The following is a 20887-nucleotide window of genomic DNA, read 5'->3' as shown; positions in this document are numbered from 1 at the left end:
CCAGCTCACAGCCTCCAGAGCAGTACAGGGTAAGTTTTGTTACTCCTGGAGGCCAGCTCACAGCCTCCAGAGCAGTACAGGGTAAGTTTTGTTACTCCTGGAGGCCAGCTCACAGCCTCCAGAGCAGTACAGGGTAAGTTTTGTTACTCCTGGAGGCCAGCTCACAGCCTCCAGAGCAGTACAGGGTAAGTTTTGTTACTCCTGGAGGCCAGCTCACAGCCTCCAGAGCAGTACAGGGTAAGTTGTGTTGATTTGGATGATCTTTAATGATATTTCAACTGTTTCATTGTTTGTTTTTTTTGTGTTTTTGTAATTATTAGGTTTATTTTAAAGTTGAGTAACTTTTATGTTATTAGTGATACTTATGATGATCTGTTTGATTAGGAATTCTCCAAGCTGTGTGGAGATAAGGACCAGTTGATGTTATTACTGGACCGTATCAACAGTCCATTTGTACGCTCAAATGCAAGCGTGCTGCAGGGCTTGATGAGACTGATCCCCTTCCTTGCCTTTGGAGAAGAAGATAAGATGCTGGCTCTCATTAACCACTTCAAACCCTACCTGGACTTTGCCAAGTAAGCAATCAATTACTCTGTATCAGATAGTATAGTGTTGTAACAACTGGTACCTGTAAAATCTTAAGTCATCATTGTCAACTTTAATAAAAGTAAAATCACAAAGATTGAATTTGTACTCTAAGGCTTCAAATTCTAGGTCACTGTTACTTTTTTAGAAGTTAATCATTATGTAGGATCAAAGATTTTAATATGTGATATTTTCTCGTTTTACCTAAGGTTGTATATTGTTGTACCCTTCATTAATCCTTGGATTTTTGGTACCTGTAGATTTGACCTTGAACATAGCCAAGACGAGCTTGTCCACCTGGATTGTTTCTGTGCTGTGGCCTGTAGTATAGAGGTGAGCAACATTTACGAAACTTTGTGTAGACAAACCATTTTGTAACAATCTATAGATAATAAACAGTGATAATTGAATCATGCCATTATTATATTACAATATTTTTTTCAGAGTAATGCTAATGGTATCAAGTTGAAGGACATGATTGTTGACCATGGTATCTGTAAGATGGCTGTGGACTATATACTAAAGAACACACCCATGTTCAAGACCCTCCTGGCGTAAGTATCTAAACCCTCATTATGTACCACCAATATCCTGTGATTTTCAACATTAGGAGTTTAAAAATGTCCCAAAGTTTTCAAATATATGTTGAAGTTTTGAAATTTTTTATTCTGTTCACCTCAAAATTATAAATTTCTCTAGATTAGTTTCTTTGTAAGAAAAGGTATTCATTAAAGCATTGAAGATTAATATAACTGCTTAAATTGAGTTTGTTATTATGTAGGTGCATACCTTGTTACAAATGTCAGACACATTATCAACTATACAAGGTATTCCTTTTGGTTCAGTAATGCTGGTGTCTTTCTGTTTGATTCGTATACTTAGACATGTTTCTATAAGCTTTTTGTATTTTGCACTCCCATGAAGTAGTCTTGTCATTCCTTTTGGTTTTCAACTTCTTAAATTTCAGTTCTTCGTCATTTTCGTATCAAGTTCGTGGTTGACTCTAGATTGTGTTTTTCAGGACTGATGCTGAGAACTGGAAGGACTTCTTAGGTAAACAGGCTCTGAGCTATGTACTGCGCCTGTTAACAGGACTATGTAGTGGCCATCCGCCATCCCAGCTACTGATCGGTGCAGAGTGCATACCTATCCTCCACAAGCTGGAGCAGGCCTCGTCTGACCAACATATAGGCACCATGGCAGAGAACCTGCTGGAGGCCCTACGGTCACATGATGAGGTTGCTGCTAAGGTAATCCTTCTCGTTACAAAATCAAATAGTGTTTGATGAAAAGCTAATATTCTGTTAAACTACTTTTTGAAGGAATTGCATTGCATTGTTTGTTTTCTAGTAACATATAACTTTTTTCGTCATCCTATTTGAAATTTAAAAGAAAATGTCAACTCATTTGTAGATTGAAGACTTCCGCCACCAAACCAAAGCAGAGAAGAAGCGTTTGGCCATGGCAAAGAGGAAGAAACAGTTGGGTGCACTGGGAATGATGGTGAGGCAGATAATAGACTTCTTTCAAATAATACATACACTGGCAGTCTAGAGACTAGGACTGACGTACCATTACCTTTTCTCAGTTTAAACTATAAGACCATAATGAAAAATCTTGAAAAAGCCAAAATATTTATTTAATGTGCATTTCCATAGCAAAATGTTACACTTTAATTTGATGTGCATTTTCTAAGTAAAATGTTAAATATTAATTTGATGTACATTTCCTTTGCAAAAAGTTGATATTCGTTTGATGTTCATTCCATAACAAAAAGTTAGATATTAATTAAATGTGCATTTCTGTACCAAAAGCAAATTGTTATATATCTATTTGATATAAAAAAATATTTTTCAAATTAGAGAAAACAGGTTCCTTGTATATTGCCACCTTAATTCATTGTTCTGACCTGTTTCTGTTTTATTAGGTCATCTGACCCGAAGGGTCCGATGACCTATAGTCATCATGCTTCGTCTGTCGTCGTCCGCCGTGCGCCGTCTGTAAACTTTTCATTCAAACGACTTCTTCTCAAATACTAGAAGGTCTAGGGGGCTAATACTTGGCACAGAGGATACTGGCATGGAGCTCTACCAAGTTTGTTCAAATGAATGACCTTGACCCACTTTAAAGGTCACAGGGGTCAAATATGTTAAAATCTTTAAACAACTTCTTCTCATTAACCAAAAGGCTCAGAGTGTAGATATTGGGCCTGTGACATGCTGGGATGAAGGACTACCAAGTTTGTTCAAATGAATGACCTTGACCCACTTTAAAGGTCACAGGGGTCAAATATGTTAAAATCTTTAAACAACTTCTTCTCAATAACCAAAAGGCTCAGATTGCTGATATTGTGCCTGTGGCATGCTGGGATGAAGGGCTATCAAGTTTGTTTAAATGAATGACCTTGAACAACTTTCAAGGTCACAGGGGTCAAATATGTCAAAATCTTTAAATAACTTCTTCTCAAATACTAGAAGGCCTAGGGGGCTAATACTTGGCCCATAGCATACTGGCATGGAGCCCTACAAAGTTTGTTCAAATGAATGACCTTGGCCCACTTTCAAGGTCACAGGGGTCAAATATGTTAAAATATACAAAGGACTTCATCTCAATAAGCAAAAGTCTATGAGTGCCGATATTGGGTCTGTAGCATGCTGGGAGGAAAGGCTACCAAGTTTATTTAAATGAATGACCTTGAACAACTTTCAAGGTCGCAGGGGTCAAATATGTCAAAATCTTTAAATAACGTCTTCTCAAATACTAGAAGGCCTAGGGGGCTAATACTTGGCCCATAGCATGCTGGCATGGAGCCCTACAAAGTTTGTTCAAATGAATGACCTTGGCCCACTTTCAAGGTCACAGGGGTCAAATATGTTAAAATATACAAAGGACTTCATCTCAATAAGCAAAAGTCTATGAGTGCCGATATTGGGTCTGTAGCATGCTGGGAGGAAAGGCTACCAAGTTTATTTAAATGAATGACCTTGAACAACTTTCAAGGTCGCAGGGGTCAAATATGTCAAAATCTTTAAATAACTTCTTCTCAAATACTAGAAGGCCTAGGGGACTAATACTTGGCCCATAGCATGCTGGCATGGAGCCCTACAAAGTTTGTTCAAATGAATGACCTTGGCCCACTTTCAAGGTCACAGGGGTCAAATATGTTAAAATATACAAAGGACTTCATCTCAATAAGCAAAAGTCTATGAGTGCCGATATTGGGTCTGTAGCATGCTGGGAGGAAAGGCTACCAAGTTTATTCAAATGAATGACCTCAACCCACTTTCAAGGTCACAGGGGTCAAATATGTTAAAATATACAAACGACTTCTTCTCAACAAGCAAAAGTCCATGAGTGCTGATATTGGGCCTGTAAGATGCTTGGAGGAGAGGCTACCAAGTTTGTTCAAATGAATGACCTCAACCCACTTTCTAGGTTTGGCTTGCTTTTTGTCAGATGACCGTTAAGGTCCATGGGCCTCTTGTCTTTGTCGTTCTGACAAGTTGCCCCACCCCCTTTTTCATCAGTCAACATCTCATTGTCATATAATTAATATCCTTTTTGTTTCAGACTAATGACAAAGGTCAGGTGACTGTGAAGAGCTCGGTGCTGAAACAGATGGAGGATCTGAAGGAGGAGACTGGTCTCACATGTTGCATATGTAGGGAAGGATACCGTTATCAGCCACAGAAGGTACATTTTGCAACGTCAGCATTCTATCGCCTTATCTTGAGTGATATAAATGGCAAAATGGTAGAGATGCAAAACAAAAGTTATACCTTCTAGTAACCCATCCCTGAGCTCCACTTGTTTATAAAGGAGACATTTCTGATCTGCTTTGCCTTCATCTTGCATTTTCATGTATCAGGTCAGAAAAATATAAATTGAAAATTGAAATCTACATTTAAATTGACAGGTCCTTGGAGTGTACACATTTACCAAACGGGTAAACCTGGATGACTTTGAGTGTAAGCTCCGTAAAACACCAGGCTACAGTACCGTATCGCACTTCAATGTCATCCACGTAGACTGTCATACAGCAGCGGTGCGTCATGCTCGTGGCCGGGAGGAATGGGAGAGTGCAGCTCTTCAGAATGCAAACACCAAATGTAATGGTTTACTGCCGCTGTGGGGACCACAGGTCCAGGAGTCAGCCTTTGCCACCTGCCTTGCCCGGTAAGTCCTCCAGTCATTCTACAGCTATTTGCAGATACAGAATATTTAACAGTTAAATGATACTTTTTGTTAAGATATGATTGTGAAGTTTAGACGTGTGATGAACAGTTTTATTGTCGTGATGATTGATGAGCTAGTGAGTGGTTATGTATGCTCTGTGTTTCAGCCACAACTCGTACCTGCAAGAGTGTACAGGTGTGAGAGACCCTACCTATCTCTACACGGTACACGACCTCAAGATCCTACTCCTTCGCTTCTCCCAGGAACGGTCCTTTAGTGACGACAGTGGGGGTGGTGGGCGCCAGAGTAACGTACACCTCATACCACACATGATGCATATGGCCCTGTATGTCATAAACACGTAAGTAGAGATTTACATACTCTCAAGGTTTGTTGTCAGTGACAGGATAATATCCTTTAGGCTACAACATATATACTCGTGTCTTGTTTATGGGACACTAATTTGAGAAGTGCTGACATATTTTTGTTAATAGCTACGACGCAATAAAACAATGATATAGCTGATCAACAATGTCAAGTTTCTGTATTAATTCTGCTCAAGATTGATTAGGATAATTATTAATCCATGTATAAATTATGAATGTGACTCATAGACCATTTATTATAGAAATTATCTTGACGTACTGTATTATATAGTAGTCATTATCATTTCCCAAATTATCCTTGAATATCCACTGTTCCACTAACTCGTGCTGTAGAATAAATACTCTTGAAATACTTTAAATGGAGGAAGTGAAGTATTTAAAGTTGGTAAATAATGAGTATCCAAGCTGTAGCAGCTTGTGATATTAACTTATAGTTGAAAAGAAAAACTTAGTTGTAGGAGTTGCTTCCCTTCTCACAGTTAAATTTATTTTTCCAGTACAAGGTCATTCAGCAGAGAGGAAAAAAATCTGACAACGTTTTTAGAACAACCAAAAGAGAAATGGGTAGAAAACAGTTATGAGGTGAGTGATTTACGTAACTCATTTTAAAGTATGTAGCATATTTTTGAATCATTAACATACTAGCTAGGTCCCGTATCAATGGGTAAACTGAAGATAATAGTACTTTTCAATAAAGAAATTTTAACCAGTTTGGGACTATGTATTACCCAATAATAATTTGCCTTTGACCGTGATCAGTAAAATCTCTTTTGACTGACTTTTTCTGGTGTTGTAGACGGAGGGTGCCCTCTACTGGACCGTGATGGCACTGCATGTTATGTCCTGGGACAAGTGGAAGCAGAATCGTGTGAAGTTCTTGGAGAGAATTCTGGTCCTCGCACACACACGTGCAGTTAGCCCTGGTGGAGCCAAAAGGTAGGCAGGGTGTTTATGACATTTGCACAGATATCTGTAGTCATGTAATTTAACATAAAATTCATGGCCAGCTTGGGCCCATTTGTTGGTAAGTCAGACAGTCTGTATATCTCCTCCAACAATATTGTCTGGATAGATATCGTTAGTTAATATGATAGCTATTTAATGCCAGCTTTCTCTTTTCTACAGTTTATCTAACATGATAGCTATTTAATGCCAGCTTTCTCTTTTCTAGTTTATCTAACAAGACGGCCAAGGAGTATGTTGCCTACAAGCCCTACTTAGTGTTCTATGGTCTGGTCGTAGCTCTGTATGACAAAGTCTATAAGGTAAGCTGATCGAAGATACTTCTTCCTATTGTAGTCGTAGTACTATGTGACAAAGTTTAAAAGTCGGCTGATGATGATACTACTTCACATTCTATGGTCTGGTCAGAACTCTGTATGACAAAGCCTGTAAGATAGACTGACAAATACTACTATTTTGTGTTCTATGGTCTGGTCTGAGCTTTTTATGACAAAGCCTATTAGTCAGCTGACCAACATTACTACTTGGTGTTCTATTGTCTGGTCAGAGCTCTGTATGAGCTCTGATATGCGTGATGTAACTTGGGTCAGCTATGATAGACATAACATTGATTAGCAATGGCTTTTTTATACTCCCGAAAGGGAGAGCATTTAGTCACTGCTTTGTCCGTCTGTCCATCCATCCGTGATAATTTTGTCCGGAGCATAACACGAAAACTATCAAGAGGTGTCAACATAAAACTTCATAGGTAGATAGATCTCAACAAGAAGGAGGGCAGTGCACTTATTGTCCTTTATAATTTTTCATACTTGAATTAAGTCCCAGTTGGGGAGCATAACCTGTCTCTGACGGCCCTTGTGTGATTTTGGTTTCTGAGATATTTTGAACTTTTGATGCACCATTGAAAAGTTTTGTCAGCAGAATATAGCTTTTTGTTCCTTTTGTATGTTCATTTGTATCTCCAAGCTGATTGTCTGAGTCATTCTTTCTCACTTAATGAAGTCCTAGCCAAGAAAACTTATTCATATATATATATACGATATTAAGGTAGTGTGTCACATACTGTATTTAGGGCTGTATGTCGAGGTCAAGGTCACATGAAGATAAAAATCTAATTTGTTATCTGGTCTTGGGATCCTGAAACTATCTTATTGTTAAGTCTGAAATGGACTTAAACAAACATTGATTACATTATTAAAAAAAGATGTCATACAAGATTAACTAAACAAAAAACTTAAGATTAAGATGGTATCATAATCCCAGGGCCTGGTCCTTATATTTTGGTGCATGGAAGTTAGGTCAATGGAATTTTATATATGTCAAGGTTGAACTGGATATAGTATGTTGTGTAACACTTTTGGGACCTGTATGTCAAAAGTTTAGGTTATTTTAAGTTCAAAGGTAAAAAAACTTCAGGATGTAACTGATGTATCCAAAAGTTATGACAGAGAAGTTTCTCCCAACCCCCACCCCCAACTCCCCACCCCCATCCCCCACCCCCATCCCCCACTCCCAACCCCCAATCGCCACTCTCTCTTTCATGTTGTCATTTCTGTATAACTCAATTAATGCTATCTTTCAGAGTAGATTTTGCTTTTCCCACCTTTGTTGCCAAGTTTCTGAAAGATATTTGTTTGTATATAAAATAAAATGATAAAATTAACCTTGACCTTTGACCCTAGAAAAAGGGCTTTTAGTTTTTCAAAACTTTGTCATCAAATAATAAGCTTATCCCTTTATTTTAGGATTTTAAAATAAAGAAGAATGCTAATCATGCTTTAGTCAAAGTGAATAGAACAATCAGCAACTGAATTTTCTTGTTCTCATTAAATAATGTTCCATTTATCATAACAGAATGGAACAATGTATGCAGGTGATTGAAATTATCAACAATCTACTTCTCTGATAATTTAAAGAATGTGTGCTCCCTTGGACCCAAATACAAAAATATTTGCAAATATTCTTGACTGTGAAATTTTTTTTGTAAGAGATCATGATCTATAAACTACAAATCAATTACTGAGGTACATACTTAAGACTGACATATCAGTGGCTGCTACATGATTAAAAATTATCTGCCATCTTTGAGAACTGATATTGCTTTAAATGCCTCATTTTGCATTTTGGTTTTGGATTTATATGAGAAACATAAGCAGACCATATGATATTATAATAAAAGATGAAACCAAACTGAAAGTGAAAGTATTTCTCCATTTAGTTTAACTAAAAAAAATGCCACCTACAGACCTCGAGTGCATTAGTGCACAGTATCAAACCCACAGTTACATAACCCAGAATTAGTGCTGTATTCACTGAATTTAATAAAGGCTGGGTGACATTAAGTAAGAGTGTATTTGGAGGTGGCAATAGATTAACAGGCGGAGGTGTTGTGTGTGGAATTGTGCTATCTGACAATCAGTTGTATGATCCCGCTCCCCCCAACACAAAACACCACCCTATTTATCATGTCACTGCTAATCCTCTAACCCCTGTTTTGATTGGTTGATGCAGATGTAATGCAGAGGTAAATCTTTTTAAATAGAATTGTGAATGGATGTATTAACTAGCTCGGCACATTGGGCATGCTATTGAAAGGGGTGGATCAACTGGCCCCTAAAGCCTGTAGTGGCGATGATCTCGATATAGTACGGTAAACATCCTGTAGCTGACACCAATTATTTGGTATATCGTCACAGCTTTCAGGCTTTCTTTTTCGCTATTTTCATTTTTCCCGTTTCTTTTATCCTCTTAAATATTAAAAATTTAAGTATTTTAATGTTTCCCTGAAAAATATATTTACATGTATACACATTCAAAAATTGGATTTGTATGTACAAGATTTGTGTAATCTTACGGTATCGGTGAAATAGCAAGCGTAGGATGACTCTGCCAGGGGAAATGTGTATTTAAGGCAAAAGTCCCGTCCCAGACCAAAGGAGGATTTACAGATAATTTTTTATTACAAAGAAATCATTCAGATGTCACAAAATTCCTTAGTTGTGACACATAGAACCTTTGATTGTTGCATTGTATTCAAACAACATGAGACATGTTTACATAATTGGCACTCCGTAAAAGGGTCAATAGTGTAAGGTCACGTGCAATTAAAACTGTCAATACGTGATTGTACATTTTGAAAAGTGGAGTTATGTCGGAATATTTCTTACAACTTAGTCAATGCTGACGAAAATTGATATGATGATAAATTAATCAGGCTGTTGTATTGTTTACTCATTTACTGAAGTGCAAACATTGTGTTCTGAAGTACAAGGGGAAAATATGTCAAGTGAGAGAAATGAGATGAAAAATTGATCAAAGTACAAAGATCAATTTCCTACAGTAGAATTGTTCTAACTACTTACAAGCTGTAATTTTATTTTCTTGATCAATTAGAATTTTAATGTTCTCACTTTTTCATGGTTAGGGACAAATATTGGTACCTTTGAGTGTCATTTACTCTGTATAGGATGCAGATTTAGAACTGTATATAGGTATGTAGTAATGATATGCAAGCCAGATTCTGATATGGTCGTGGTCAATTAATTTTCATGTACATGTCAAAAAATTTGACTGGACATAATGTGGCGTAGTCTGTCTCTCTGTCTGTCCATTGTAAACTTTAATTTGTCTGGAGATCTCTGACAACAGCTTTCAACTGATCTTTTGGAAATTTGGTAGGTTTAATCACTATGACAGAAAATTGTGTTCCCTTGAACAACAGTTTAATTTGACTCTAATTGGAGATAATGCCCCTTGTTGTTGTTTTCATATTGTTAATCTTGTAAAGAGATGATCTCTCAGTTTTTGCCCAATTTCTTTCAAACTTTGTAAGCTTAATCAACATGATATGAAGTTGTGTTTTCCTAGAAAGCAGTTTGATGCAACAATGTTTAAGGAGTTATTGTCTTTGTGTTTTTTTTTTTTCAAATTTTTTAATTTTGTTTTGAGATCTCCTTAAAGTTTTAACTAATTTTTCTGAAATTTGGTAGGCTTTATAACCATTACTTAGAGATTGGATTTTGTATTTCTCAGTTGATTGAGATTTCACAATTTTGGGAAGAGTTTTGGGGAAAATTTAGTGTCCATTCTGATATGTACGATACAATATGCTATTAAGAAACAAAACTCTGGGTGAACAAATAAACAAATGTTTATGAGGCCAGGGTAGACAGTCAGGATTTTCTTTAGATTGTACATGGATTCTGGTATGGAGGAGAGGGGGGACCTTATGTGAGTGGAATGGCTTTATTCTATCCTGGCTCCCTGTTGAACCAGATCTTGGATTAGCGGGGCACAATGGGGGATTCACACGACGTTAATCCTCTAATCCCCAAGTCAGCAGCAGTTAAGCCTGGGTGAGGGGGACCAGAGCTATTTATCGGTAGCGTGAGTGGAACTAGGGCCATTTATCGGTACTTATCTCTATACACAGGTGTTTAACATGGGTGAGGCTAGATAGGAAATAGCTTTACTTAATGCTTCAGAACTATTTATGCTCAATTGTTGCAGATGTTTCTTTTAATTTTTGATTAAAACAAATTCTATAATTTTCATGACTTATCTCGAAAATATGTAATTTTTAGGGAATTACTTCAAAAAAAGAACAGACACCAGCAGAAATTCAGTTTTCAAACCCTATAAAGGAATGAAGTCAAAATTTAGACTTTGTATTGTAAAATGAAAAATTACTGCATTGTTGTGAAAGATGTAAGCTTTGTAAAGCCTCGGTTATATATGATACTTAGATACAAAAATAGCATATTTATGACAATACTTACACCAAGAGATGAAGGGGATAGAGACCTGGAATAGGTGGCGAGCCGCGGGCCAGCGTTGTCAATGGTGCGGGATACCTAAAGGATTTAGAGGTGTTTGTACAGAGTATCTGGCAGAGATTAATACACGCAGTGTTGGGGGATGTGATGTCATTGCACTGAGCATTTCCTGCTGGTCCCTAATTTATCACGGACCTGCCCCTATCTCTGTTAAGTAGATCATGTTCTTTCCACATTCTTAGGGGTTTTCGCTTTATTGCAGGAATTGTGAAAATGACCAATATATCTGAATAAATGTGACATGTGTACTTTAAGATCAGATCTGACTGTCTACCTGTGCAGATTTTAGTGTAGACCAGTGCAGGAATTGTGGAATTTGTCAATACAAATAGATAAATGCCAGTATAATAGTGTATATTTTTAAAGTATTTGGAGATGTGCAGTCTGGGGTTTGGCCTTCGTCAGAAATCTTGTATCTAACTTTAACAAACATATCGGAGGAATTTTGATCACAGTACATATACATTATTACATAATAAGGTGTGTGCGGTCTTGTACCCACAATGACAAAGCTATGGTTGGAGTCATTCTTGTTTCTAGATGTTGAATACATTTAAATATATTAACTTGTTTTTATTGGATTCTATTGTTAATTATCATTGACAATCTTTTGAATGTACAGTCAGATATAAATATACGACTCTAGGTATTACTTTGGTTTTTTTTTTTAATTCCCATCATTTGAAAAAGAATATTTAGCATGTTTCTTAATTATTAAGTTCTGTGATTTACTGCTGTTGACTTGAACACAGTTAACACCTTACAGCTGTAGGTTTATGCAGGTCTTGAAATACAACAGATATATTGTGAAGGTGTTGGAGGTGATATTATTGCCTGTATATAATAGAAGGGCTCCAAGATATACAAGTTGTAAAATGATCAAAATCTATCCTAACATACATATCATGTAATGTGTAAATTAAACATGTTCAGTATCAGTTAATGTACAATTTAGACTTTTCCCTTTGTCATTGTTTTCTGGTATTGGTTATTTCCAAATCAAAAAAAATTTTTTTTTAAATATATACACATTTATATTAAATTCCTCATCTTCTTTGTCACTTTCCATGTCTCCTGCTACTAGACAAGATTGGTTGTCTGCCCTTGTCAGTTTGTATGTCTCATTTTACAAAAAAAAAATTGACTGTTGATTCTGTGCTAGTTTCTGAATATTCCCACCCAACACCCCCCACCTCCACCCATCCCCACCCACTTGTCTTGTGTGGTTCTACTTAATATTATAGTTGTGATTCCCCTTTAAAGTAGTGGTTTTCTTGTATTGCAGAAAGTGACTGTTACCCCAGATGGTGTGTGGAGTAACCTGGCCGCAGACTACATCAGAAACAATGACCGTGTGTTGGTGGAGTCGTGTGATCGTGTAATGTCCGCGTACGAGGAGGAGATGCTTCCGTGTGAATCCTTGGCAGAGTTCATGGATGTTATTGGTGAGACAAATTTGTTACGTTTTGACTGTTTCATGTTTTTATGTTCCCTGTAATGAAGTCAGGGTGAGGTATATTGGAACTGTGAATGTCCTCTGACTGTAGACTATTTTTTGATTCGTGGTTGATAAGATCAGCCCTTGATTACAGTAGTCATGTGTTTGTTTGTTTGTAAATTTCTGATTTAGATGATTTTGTGGGAATAGAACTTCTTTTTCATTATGCTTGTTAATTTTTTGTATATTAATTTTCTTTCTCAAAAACCTTTTTTCTTCTTTCAGTCAGCAATTTCTTTGATACATAGTATATGTGGTGATTACTATAAATTAAGTTAGATATTTACAATTCCATTTTGATTTCCTAAAGAGCCCCATTTGTTATATCCTTTTAATATCTTGTGGGAACAAGGGGTGTTACAATAATCTCTGACCTGCATATCAAGCCTTCTATAAATATCAAACTCTGCTTGATCTGGTAAAAATTCTTACTAGAACAATTACTTTTTAAAGACATTATTTGATACATCAGAACTTTTAGTATCACATTTTATCGATCCGTCAGAGATATTAAATACTGCGACATTTTAAATATTCTGTGACATCAGAGCCATGCATGTTAACATTGGACTACTATTTTGTAGGTTTATTAGAGGACGTAGCAGACCCTGATGGTTTCCTGTCATCACTCTTCCAGTCTGTACCGTAGACTACACTGATACCTTTGTGTGGAAACTTCAACTTTCAGTGTTTTTTCTGTTGCTTCCTTCCATAAAGACTTTTGGAATTAAATGTTATATATATGTCAGCTTTCTTCAGCAATATTGTAAACTGTGATTAGTTAAGTAATAACAGCCCTCATAGTGATGGAAACTGGAGTGGATGTCTGAAAATAGACATACAGAGACTAGGGAGATATCTGGCTGTAGCTGTAGTAGATGTAGGGGAGGGAGATACAGTGACAAGGGAGATAACTGGCTCTATTTGGAGTAGGGTGTAGAAGAGGGAGATACAGTGACAAGGGAGATATCTAGCTGTATTTGGAGTGGGGTGTAGAAGAGGGAGATACAGTGACAATGGAGATATCTGACTGTATTTGGAGCGGGGTGTAGGAGAGGGAGATACAGGCACCAGGGAGATCTCGGGCTTTATTTGGAGTGGGGTGTAGGAGAGGGAGAAAAAGTGACAAGGGAGATATCTGGCTGTATTTGGAGTGGGGTGTAGGAGAGGGAGATACAGTGACAACGGAGATATCTGGCTGTATTTGGAGTGGGGTGTTGGAGAGAGAGATACAGTGACAAGGGAGATATCTGACTGTAGCTGTAGTTGATGTAGGGGAGGGAGATACAGTGACAAGGGAGATAACTGGCTTTATTTGGAGTGGGGTGTAGGAGAGGGAGATAAAGGGACAAGGGAGATATCTGACTGTATTCGGAGTGGGGTGTAGGAGAGGGAGATACAGTGACAAGGAAGATATCTGGCTGTATTTGGAGTGGGGTGTAGAAGAGGGAGATACAGTGACAAGGGAGATATCTGGCTGTAGCTGTAGTTGATGTAGGGGAGGGAGATACAGTGACAAGGGAGATAACTGGCTCTATTTGGAGTGGGGTGTAGGAGAGGGAGATACAGGGACAAGGGAGATATCTGGCTGTATTTGGAGAGGGATGTAGGAGAGGGAGATACAGTGACAAGGGAGATAACTTTCTGTATTCGGAGTGGGACGTAGGAGAGGGAGATACTGTGACAAGGGAGATATCTGACTGTATTTGGAGTGGGGTGTAGGAGAGTGACAAGGGAGATAACTTTCGGTGGTGGAATGTTAGTATTTTACTTGCTAGTCTATGATTGGAGATATTGTTGTGTGAATTTTGTTTGTATGTTTTCATTATTTATTTGTGTGGAAAATTGCTAAGTTACTACAATTCGCCACCATTTCAAGTTCTCTTTAATACCAATAGAATTATTTGGCTTACTCTCAAAAGTTAAGAAAAAAAGAAGGATGGAAAACTTCGCCAAGTTTACCTATTTAACAATTCAATGTTTGGTAATTTCTCTGGGAAACTGTCATCCTAGATAGACAGTTATTTAACCATAAAAAATGCATGGAGAACAGTTTATGCAAATCAATATTTAATTGAAAGGGTTTAATGATGTAATTGAATTAGATATTCATTAAAACATATGACATTTGTGTTCACCCATATAATCAGTTCTTTCTATTTTGGTAGCTATGTCAACAACGTTGCCCCTTTACAATCCTAAAACCTGTTCCGGTATGGTAATGCCATATAAACTAAATAACGCACTTGTGGCATACATGTTGTATTTTGGTAGCCATATTGATAACATTTCACCCACAAGTTTTGCGGCCTTCAGATCTGTCCCTGGTATATCAACTGCATTAATTTGGTGTTGTACAGTCCTTCAGTCTATAGTACCTTACAATGTAGAGTTACTTAGCTGTTTACTGTAGACAATTCCTGTGTTATAACACTGCTTAAATTTGTGATGATTGCTACACAAAATTATTGCTGGAGCAATTCAACAATGACTGAAGGAGTCTGCAGATTAAGGATGGTTTACCAGACTTGGTGAGGGACTTAAAACTGTTGAAAAAGGCACAGGTCTCTTGTTACTAAAACACCCAAGAACTGTTAAGTATGGCAAAGGTCTCTTGTTACTAAAACACACAAGAACTGTTGAGTCAGTCACAGGTCTCTTGTTACTAAAACACACAAGAACTGTTGAGTAAGGCACTGGCCATTTATTAGTAAACACCAAATGTCCATAATGCTTTACTGGAATGGGCACTTATAAGAAATCATTTTATTTTTTGTAGGTGGGTTTGTTGTTTTATGAGTTGAAGATGCTGATAACACTTTTTACACTGTTACCTGTAGTATTGGTGGAACATAACATTAATCTTTCAGTCCCTGTTTCATAAAATTAATTGAATAATTGTAGAAAATTCTATATAAAAAAATCTCAACACTTGGTTTTCTGTGGCAAATGAATTGATAACAAATGAATTGATAACGTAACAATAATTCGCCATAAACCTGACCTCTGTTTTCCGTATTGGAGGGAAGACCAAATATAGTGTAATATAGGAATGTTTTTCAATCTCTACAAAATGTCAAGACAAAAAAAAATCATTATTATGTATTACTTGTGACATAAAGAATATAGTGAAATACTGTGAAGTACTCCCCAAAACTTTCACAGCCACCTGTATTTGTGTGAACCCAGAACTGTTGTACTAGTGTATGTGTTGTGTGGAATGTTTTGACTGACTAATCTAGCCGATGTCCATGTTCTGGAACTGGAATTGAATTTATCTGTTACTGTCCAGAAAATTAATTGGTTGTTTGAGGTATGCACCAGTTATGGTTAGCAGTGCATGTGTTTGATATTAAACATCTGGAAAAGGTGCCTCCCTCTTCTCCTTAACAATAAAGTTTTCAGTAGTGTCATCTCAGATACGTAAAAGCAGTTCTATTTACACAAACGTTTCATATTGTAACTGTCCGATAGGTAATGATATCATAGACGTAAAATGTTGATAAAATACGTCCCTGACAATACTTAAAACACGGTTTTCTGTAAGAATCTTCTGACAGATAACAGTAGTTATACACGTGATTTAAAGGTTCAAAAATAACTATTTTACCATAATGATGCATTAAAGGAAAGGAATGAAAATGATGGCGGACGTTTGGAATGTGAAACCTTGGCGGACGTTACATTGTAGTCCAGTGTTTTCTAAACTATCAATACAAGCTTTCTGTGTTTGTTGGACTTTTGTTTTTTGTTAAAAGGGAGATATCAGCTAATTAGGTTTATTAATTGTACAGATACAGTTAGTCAGATATGACCACTTTCCCACGTGCATGTCGACGCACATGCATGCTCCAATAACGTGCAGCCCCTGGTCATGGGAACCATGTTGTATCACCAAGGCGCTGGCAAAGCAATCGTACATTGACAAAACTTCAGCATTAAGAGAGCCAATAGGTAATTAGCACTTGGGCAAGGAAATGTTTCTCACGTGTACGGAGTTTCCCCGACACCCGGGTGAATTTACACTGATTACCGTGGCAACACGCACGGATCTCGGAGTTACAACAATGTACATAAGAAATACCCAGGGGTCACAGATGCAGTTGATAAATCCTGGCACCCCGAATGTTGTAAGATAATCTGCTTTTGCACCGAATTTGTCCGGAATAAGATAGCCGCCCGGTATAGAGCGGATATTGTATGTTGTTACAATAAATCCAATCCATCAGAACAAAGATTAAATATTGAATTCGAATCAGTACCCGGCCTTACCAGTTACAAAATACAATAAAACTTGCAAAAGGAAGTTTCCAGTTTGGATCTGGTGTCTAAAATATCAAACATTCGCGCAATTTAAATTTAATTACGACTTTTTAGTCACTGAAACAAATCATATTGAACATGTGTATCTCCGTTTAGGAAACGCGGACTGGGTATGAGAGGCTTTGCGCTGTTGCTGGTTATGTTCGTTAGAAGCCACCCCTATACCTTGCTACATTTTACCAATATTTCGATTGATAAAACTGGATGTTGCCATTACCAGCGTCGTTGACTGGAGCAGTACGGTTAGGGAGCACCTGTTGGAAGCCAATTTGTTGCCTCATTAGCGACCGAAGGCGCTAATGTTGTAGCACTGCCCCCGATAGCCTGCAGAACTCGATGCCAGTACTTAAAGTCACATTTCGCTTGTTATCGGGCCTGTCCCTCAGATCCCCTGGGCTCCGTCCAAGACCCGCAAGGACCTTATCGGCGGTAATTGGACGGTCACAACTAAAGGGTCGTCCACCTGTCAGGGAACCCTACTGCAGATGTACACTATTCTCCTCAAACGTCGGAAATGGCTTTGATATCCTTGTAAAAAAACAAAAAACAACGAACGGGGCACCGTCCCAATAGATACTAAGTAATGGACGTGGGACCGCCAAATCTAAGTTTGGTTCTGTTAACCTGGTCCGTCCGCCAGGGTCATGCTTCGTACGGACGAACAAAGATCATTAGAAAGGGCATGAAAATTAATTAATGGTATTACATGTATGAAGTTTAGTAAACAAATATCATAGGACGATAAAGCTCTGACACAAACATGGAGACACTGCCATGATTTAGTGCAGTGTTAATTTGGGCGATGAAGTTCGTATTACACACAATGTAAAGATATTGCGATGATGAAGTTCGTACTACACATAATTCATAGACATTGGGATGATGAAGTTCGTACTACACATATTACAGACATTAGGATGAAGTTCGCACTACACATATTACAGACATTAGGATGATGAAGTTCGTGCTACACATAATTCATAGGCATTGGGATGATGAAGTTCGTACTACACATAATTCATAGGCATTGGGATGATGAAGTTCGTACTACACATAATTCATAGGCATTGGGATGATGAAGTTCGTACTACACATAATTCATAGGCATTGGGATGATGAAGTTCGTACTACACATATTACAGACATTAGGATGATGAAGTTCGTACTACACATATTACAGACATTAGGATGATGAAGTTCGTACTACACATAATTCATAGGCATTGGGATGATGAAGTTCGTACTACACATATTACAGACATTAGGATGATGAAGTTCGTACTACACATAATTCATAGACATTGGGATGATGAAGTTCGTACTACACATAATTCATAGGCATTGGGATGATGAAGTTCGTACTACACATATTACAGACATTGGGATGATGAAGTTCGTACTACACATAATTCATAGGCATTGGGATGATGAAGTTCGTGCTACACATAATTCATAGACATTGGGATGATGAAGTTCGTACTACACATAATTCATAGGCATTGGGATGATGAAGTTCGTACTACACATAATTCATAGGCATTGGGATGATGAAGTTCGTACTACACATATTACAGACATTAGGATGATGAAGTTCGTTCTACACATATGATGAAGTTCGCACTACACATATTACAGACATTGGGATGATGAAGTTCGTACTACACATAATTCATAGGCATTGGGATGATGAAGTTCGTGCTACACATAATTCATAGACATTGGGATGATGAAGTTCGCACTACACATAATTCATAGACATTGGGATGTTGAAGTTCGTACTACACATATTACAGACATTAGGATGATGAAGTTCGTACTACACAGATTACAGACATTAGGATGATGAAGTTCGTACTACATATATTGTAGTCATTGGAATTATGAAGTTTTTACTGTACAAAACGTTAAGTCGTCTGGGTGATGATTATACTACACACTATGTTAAAGCTTGGGGACTCATACTTTAGTATAATAACATTTGATATCGAAAATCCTGTTCTAAAGTTACATTTAACAATTATAACGATAAGGATTGCAAACGAGCCATTTTGTAGTGAACTGCGAACACGAACTTTACAAACCGAGAAACTGTTAGAATTAGATAGCACAGGAACACTTGTTTTGGAAAGCCAAGTCTTAAACGATTAACATTATCAATAGTCGATTTCCGCCAGTATTTGTCCTGCTTTATCCCGGATAACCAGGTGTGCACAGCTGTCAATCATAAAGCCACGCCTACAGTATGTTTCACTCGCTGCATGACTCTCGTTCCATCCCTTTTATTAGATAACAATATCTTAATACAGCATTTTCTCTCCTCAGCTCGTCTTATGACAGTATGCCAATTGCCAGCTACGTAGATGTACTTGATTAAAATTAAATTAACAAATATATTTATGAAAAGAAAAGAGAAACACAACAGTAGAATTATGACTGAGTTGACGTTTTGTAGGTAAAATAACCAGAGAGGACAAGTACATATCAACACGCCCCCTATCGGAGAATCCGGAATTTTATACTGATAGCGAGGAGGAATTGAGTACTCGAGAAATTTTCGATCGTCTTCAGTATATCTGTTGAGGTTATCGAGGTGTATTGACAAAAGACTAACAATTTGAATTGCTTCAAAAGGACGACCAAATGTTAACAGCGATACGATATCTTAAGCACGCAGAGACACTCCAGATAAGTCCCGATTGTGGACTGTCACTCGGGATACCCTTTGGAGTTGCCGGCTTTCATAATGCCTTTAAACAAAGAAACGACGATTCTAATTTGATCATCCTAACTTGAACCTGTAATTATATACAGTTTGATGGGATTGTATCACACCAACTGTAACCACTGCAGGCAGAGCGTACTCTTTGTATCATATCGAGTCACGTCTACGTGCACAAAACACTGTGCTGCACGTCTACAATAAACATTACAACAAATCTTAGTATCATATCACCAGTCACCATTACCACCAGCTCTCTAGTACCATATCATCAGTCAACACTACAACCAGCTCTCTAGTATCATATCAACACTACATCCAGCTCTCTAGTATCATATCAACAGTCACCACTACCACCAGCTCTCTAGTATCATATCAACAGTCACCACTACATCCAGCTCTAGTATCATATCAACAGTCACCACTGCCACCAGCTCTCTAAAAGCATATCAACAGTCACCACTACAACCAGCTCTCTAGTATCATATCAACTGTCACCACTACAACCAGCTCTCTAGTATCATATCAACAGTCACCACTACAACCAGCTCTCTAGTATCATATCAACAGTCCCCACTACCACCAGCTCTCTAGTATCATATCAACAGTCACCACTACCACCAGCTCTCTAGTATCATATCAACAGTCACCACTACCACCAGCTCTCTAATATCATATCAACAGTCACCACTACAACCAGCTCTCTAGTATCATATCAACAGTCACAACTACAACCAGCTCTCTAGTATCATATCAACCGTCACCACTACAACCAGCTCTCTAGTATCATATCAACAGTCACCACTACCACCAGCTCTCTAGTATCATATCAACCGTCACCACTACCACCAGCTCTCTAGTATCATATCAACTGTCACCACTACAACCAGCTCTCTAGTATCATATCAACTGTCACCACTACAACCAGCTCTCTAGTATCATATCAACAGTCACCACTACAACCAGCTCTCTAGTATCATATCAACTGTCACCACTACAACCAGCTCTCTAGTATCGTATCATCAGTCACCACTACAACCAGCTCTCTAGTATCATATCAACAGTCATCACTACCACCAGCTTTCTAGTATCATATCATCAGTCACCTTACAATTATTATCATGAATATGCCTTTTTCTACTGTAACTCTCATTATTTTATGCTAACGTAACTTATTGTCAGCTAAAAATTTTGGAGAGGGTGCTCCATTTTATTGTAAGAGAAAATATGAAAAAATAGCATATATTTTCTGATTGTAGATGGAAGTTTTCTAATTTTTATAATAGTTAATTCACATAATTGTTATTTAAGTTTATTTACATAATTGTTATTTAAGTTTATTTACATAATTGTTATAAAAGCTTATTTACATAATTGCTGTAATAGTTGATTTACATAATTG

General features: G+C 37.5%; 1 protein-coding gene across 1 annotated transcript in view; it reads left to right on the top strand.

Moving 5' to 3' along the window:
* Positions 1 to 16174, top strand: part of LOC132546284 (E3 ubiquitin-protein ligase UBR4-like) — a 70475-nt gene extending 54301 nt beyond the window's left edge. The window contains exons 104-116 of the mRNA XM_060209994.1: positions 385 to 575; positions 846 to 918; positions 1030 to 1139; positions 1607 to 1835; positions 1999 to 2088; positions 4156 to 4278; positions 4502 to 4761; positions 4928 to 5122; positions 5645 to 5729; positions 5944 to 6083; positions 6319 to 6412; positions 12231 to 12390; positions 13028 to 16174. Of these exons, the coding sequence (XP_060065977.1) occupies positions 385 to 575; positions 846 to 918; positions 1030 to 1139; positions 1607 to 1835; positions 1999 to 2088; positions 4156 to 4278; positions 4502 to 4761; positions 4928 to 5122; positions 5645 to 5729; positions 5944 to 6083; positions 6319 to 6412; positions 12231 to 12390; positions 13028 to 13092 (1815 nt within the window). The 3' untranslated portion in view covers positions 13093 to 16174. The remainder of the gene's footprint in view (positions 1 to 384; positions 576 to 845; positions 919 to 1029; positions 1140 to 1606; positions 1836 to 1998; positions 2089 to 4155; positions 4279 to 4501; positions 4762 to 4927; positions 5123 to 5644; positions 5730 to 5943; positions 6084 to 6318; positions 6413 to 12230; positions 12391 to 13027) is intronic.
* The last annotated feature ends 4713 nt before the right edge of the window (positions 16175 to 20887 follow it).

The sequence above is a fragment of the Ylistrum balloti genome, unplaced genomic scaffold, assembly GCF_031769215.1.
Source record: "Ylistrum balloti isolate Yb309-2 unplaced genomic scaffold, AGI_CSIRO_Ybal_v1 Utg369882, whole genome shotgun sequence".
NCBI classification, from domain to species: Eukaryota; Metazoa; Mollusca; class Bivalvia; order Pectinida; family Pectinidae; genus Ylistrum; species Ylistrum balloti.
The sequence above is the reverse complement of the archived record's forward strand: the minus strand, read 5'-3'. Positions and strand labels throughout refer to the sequence as shown.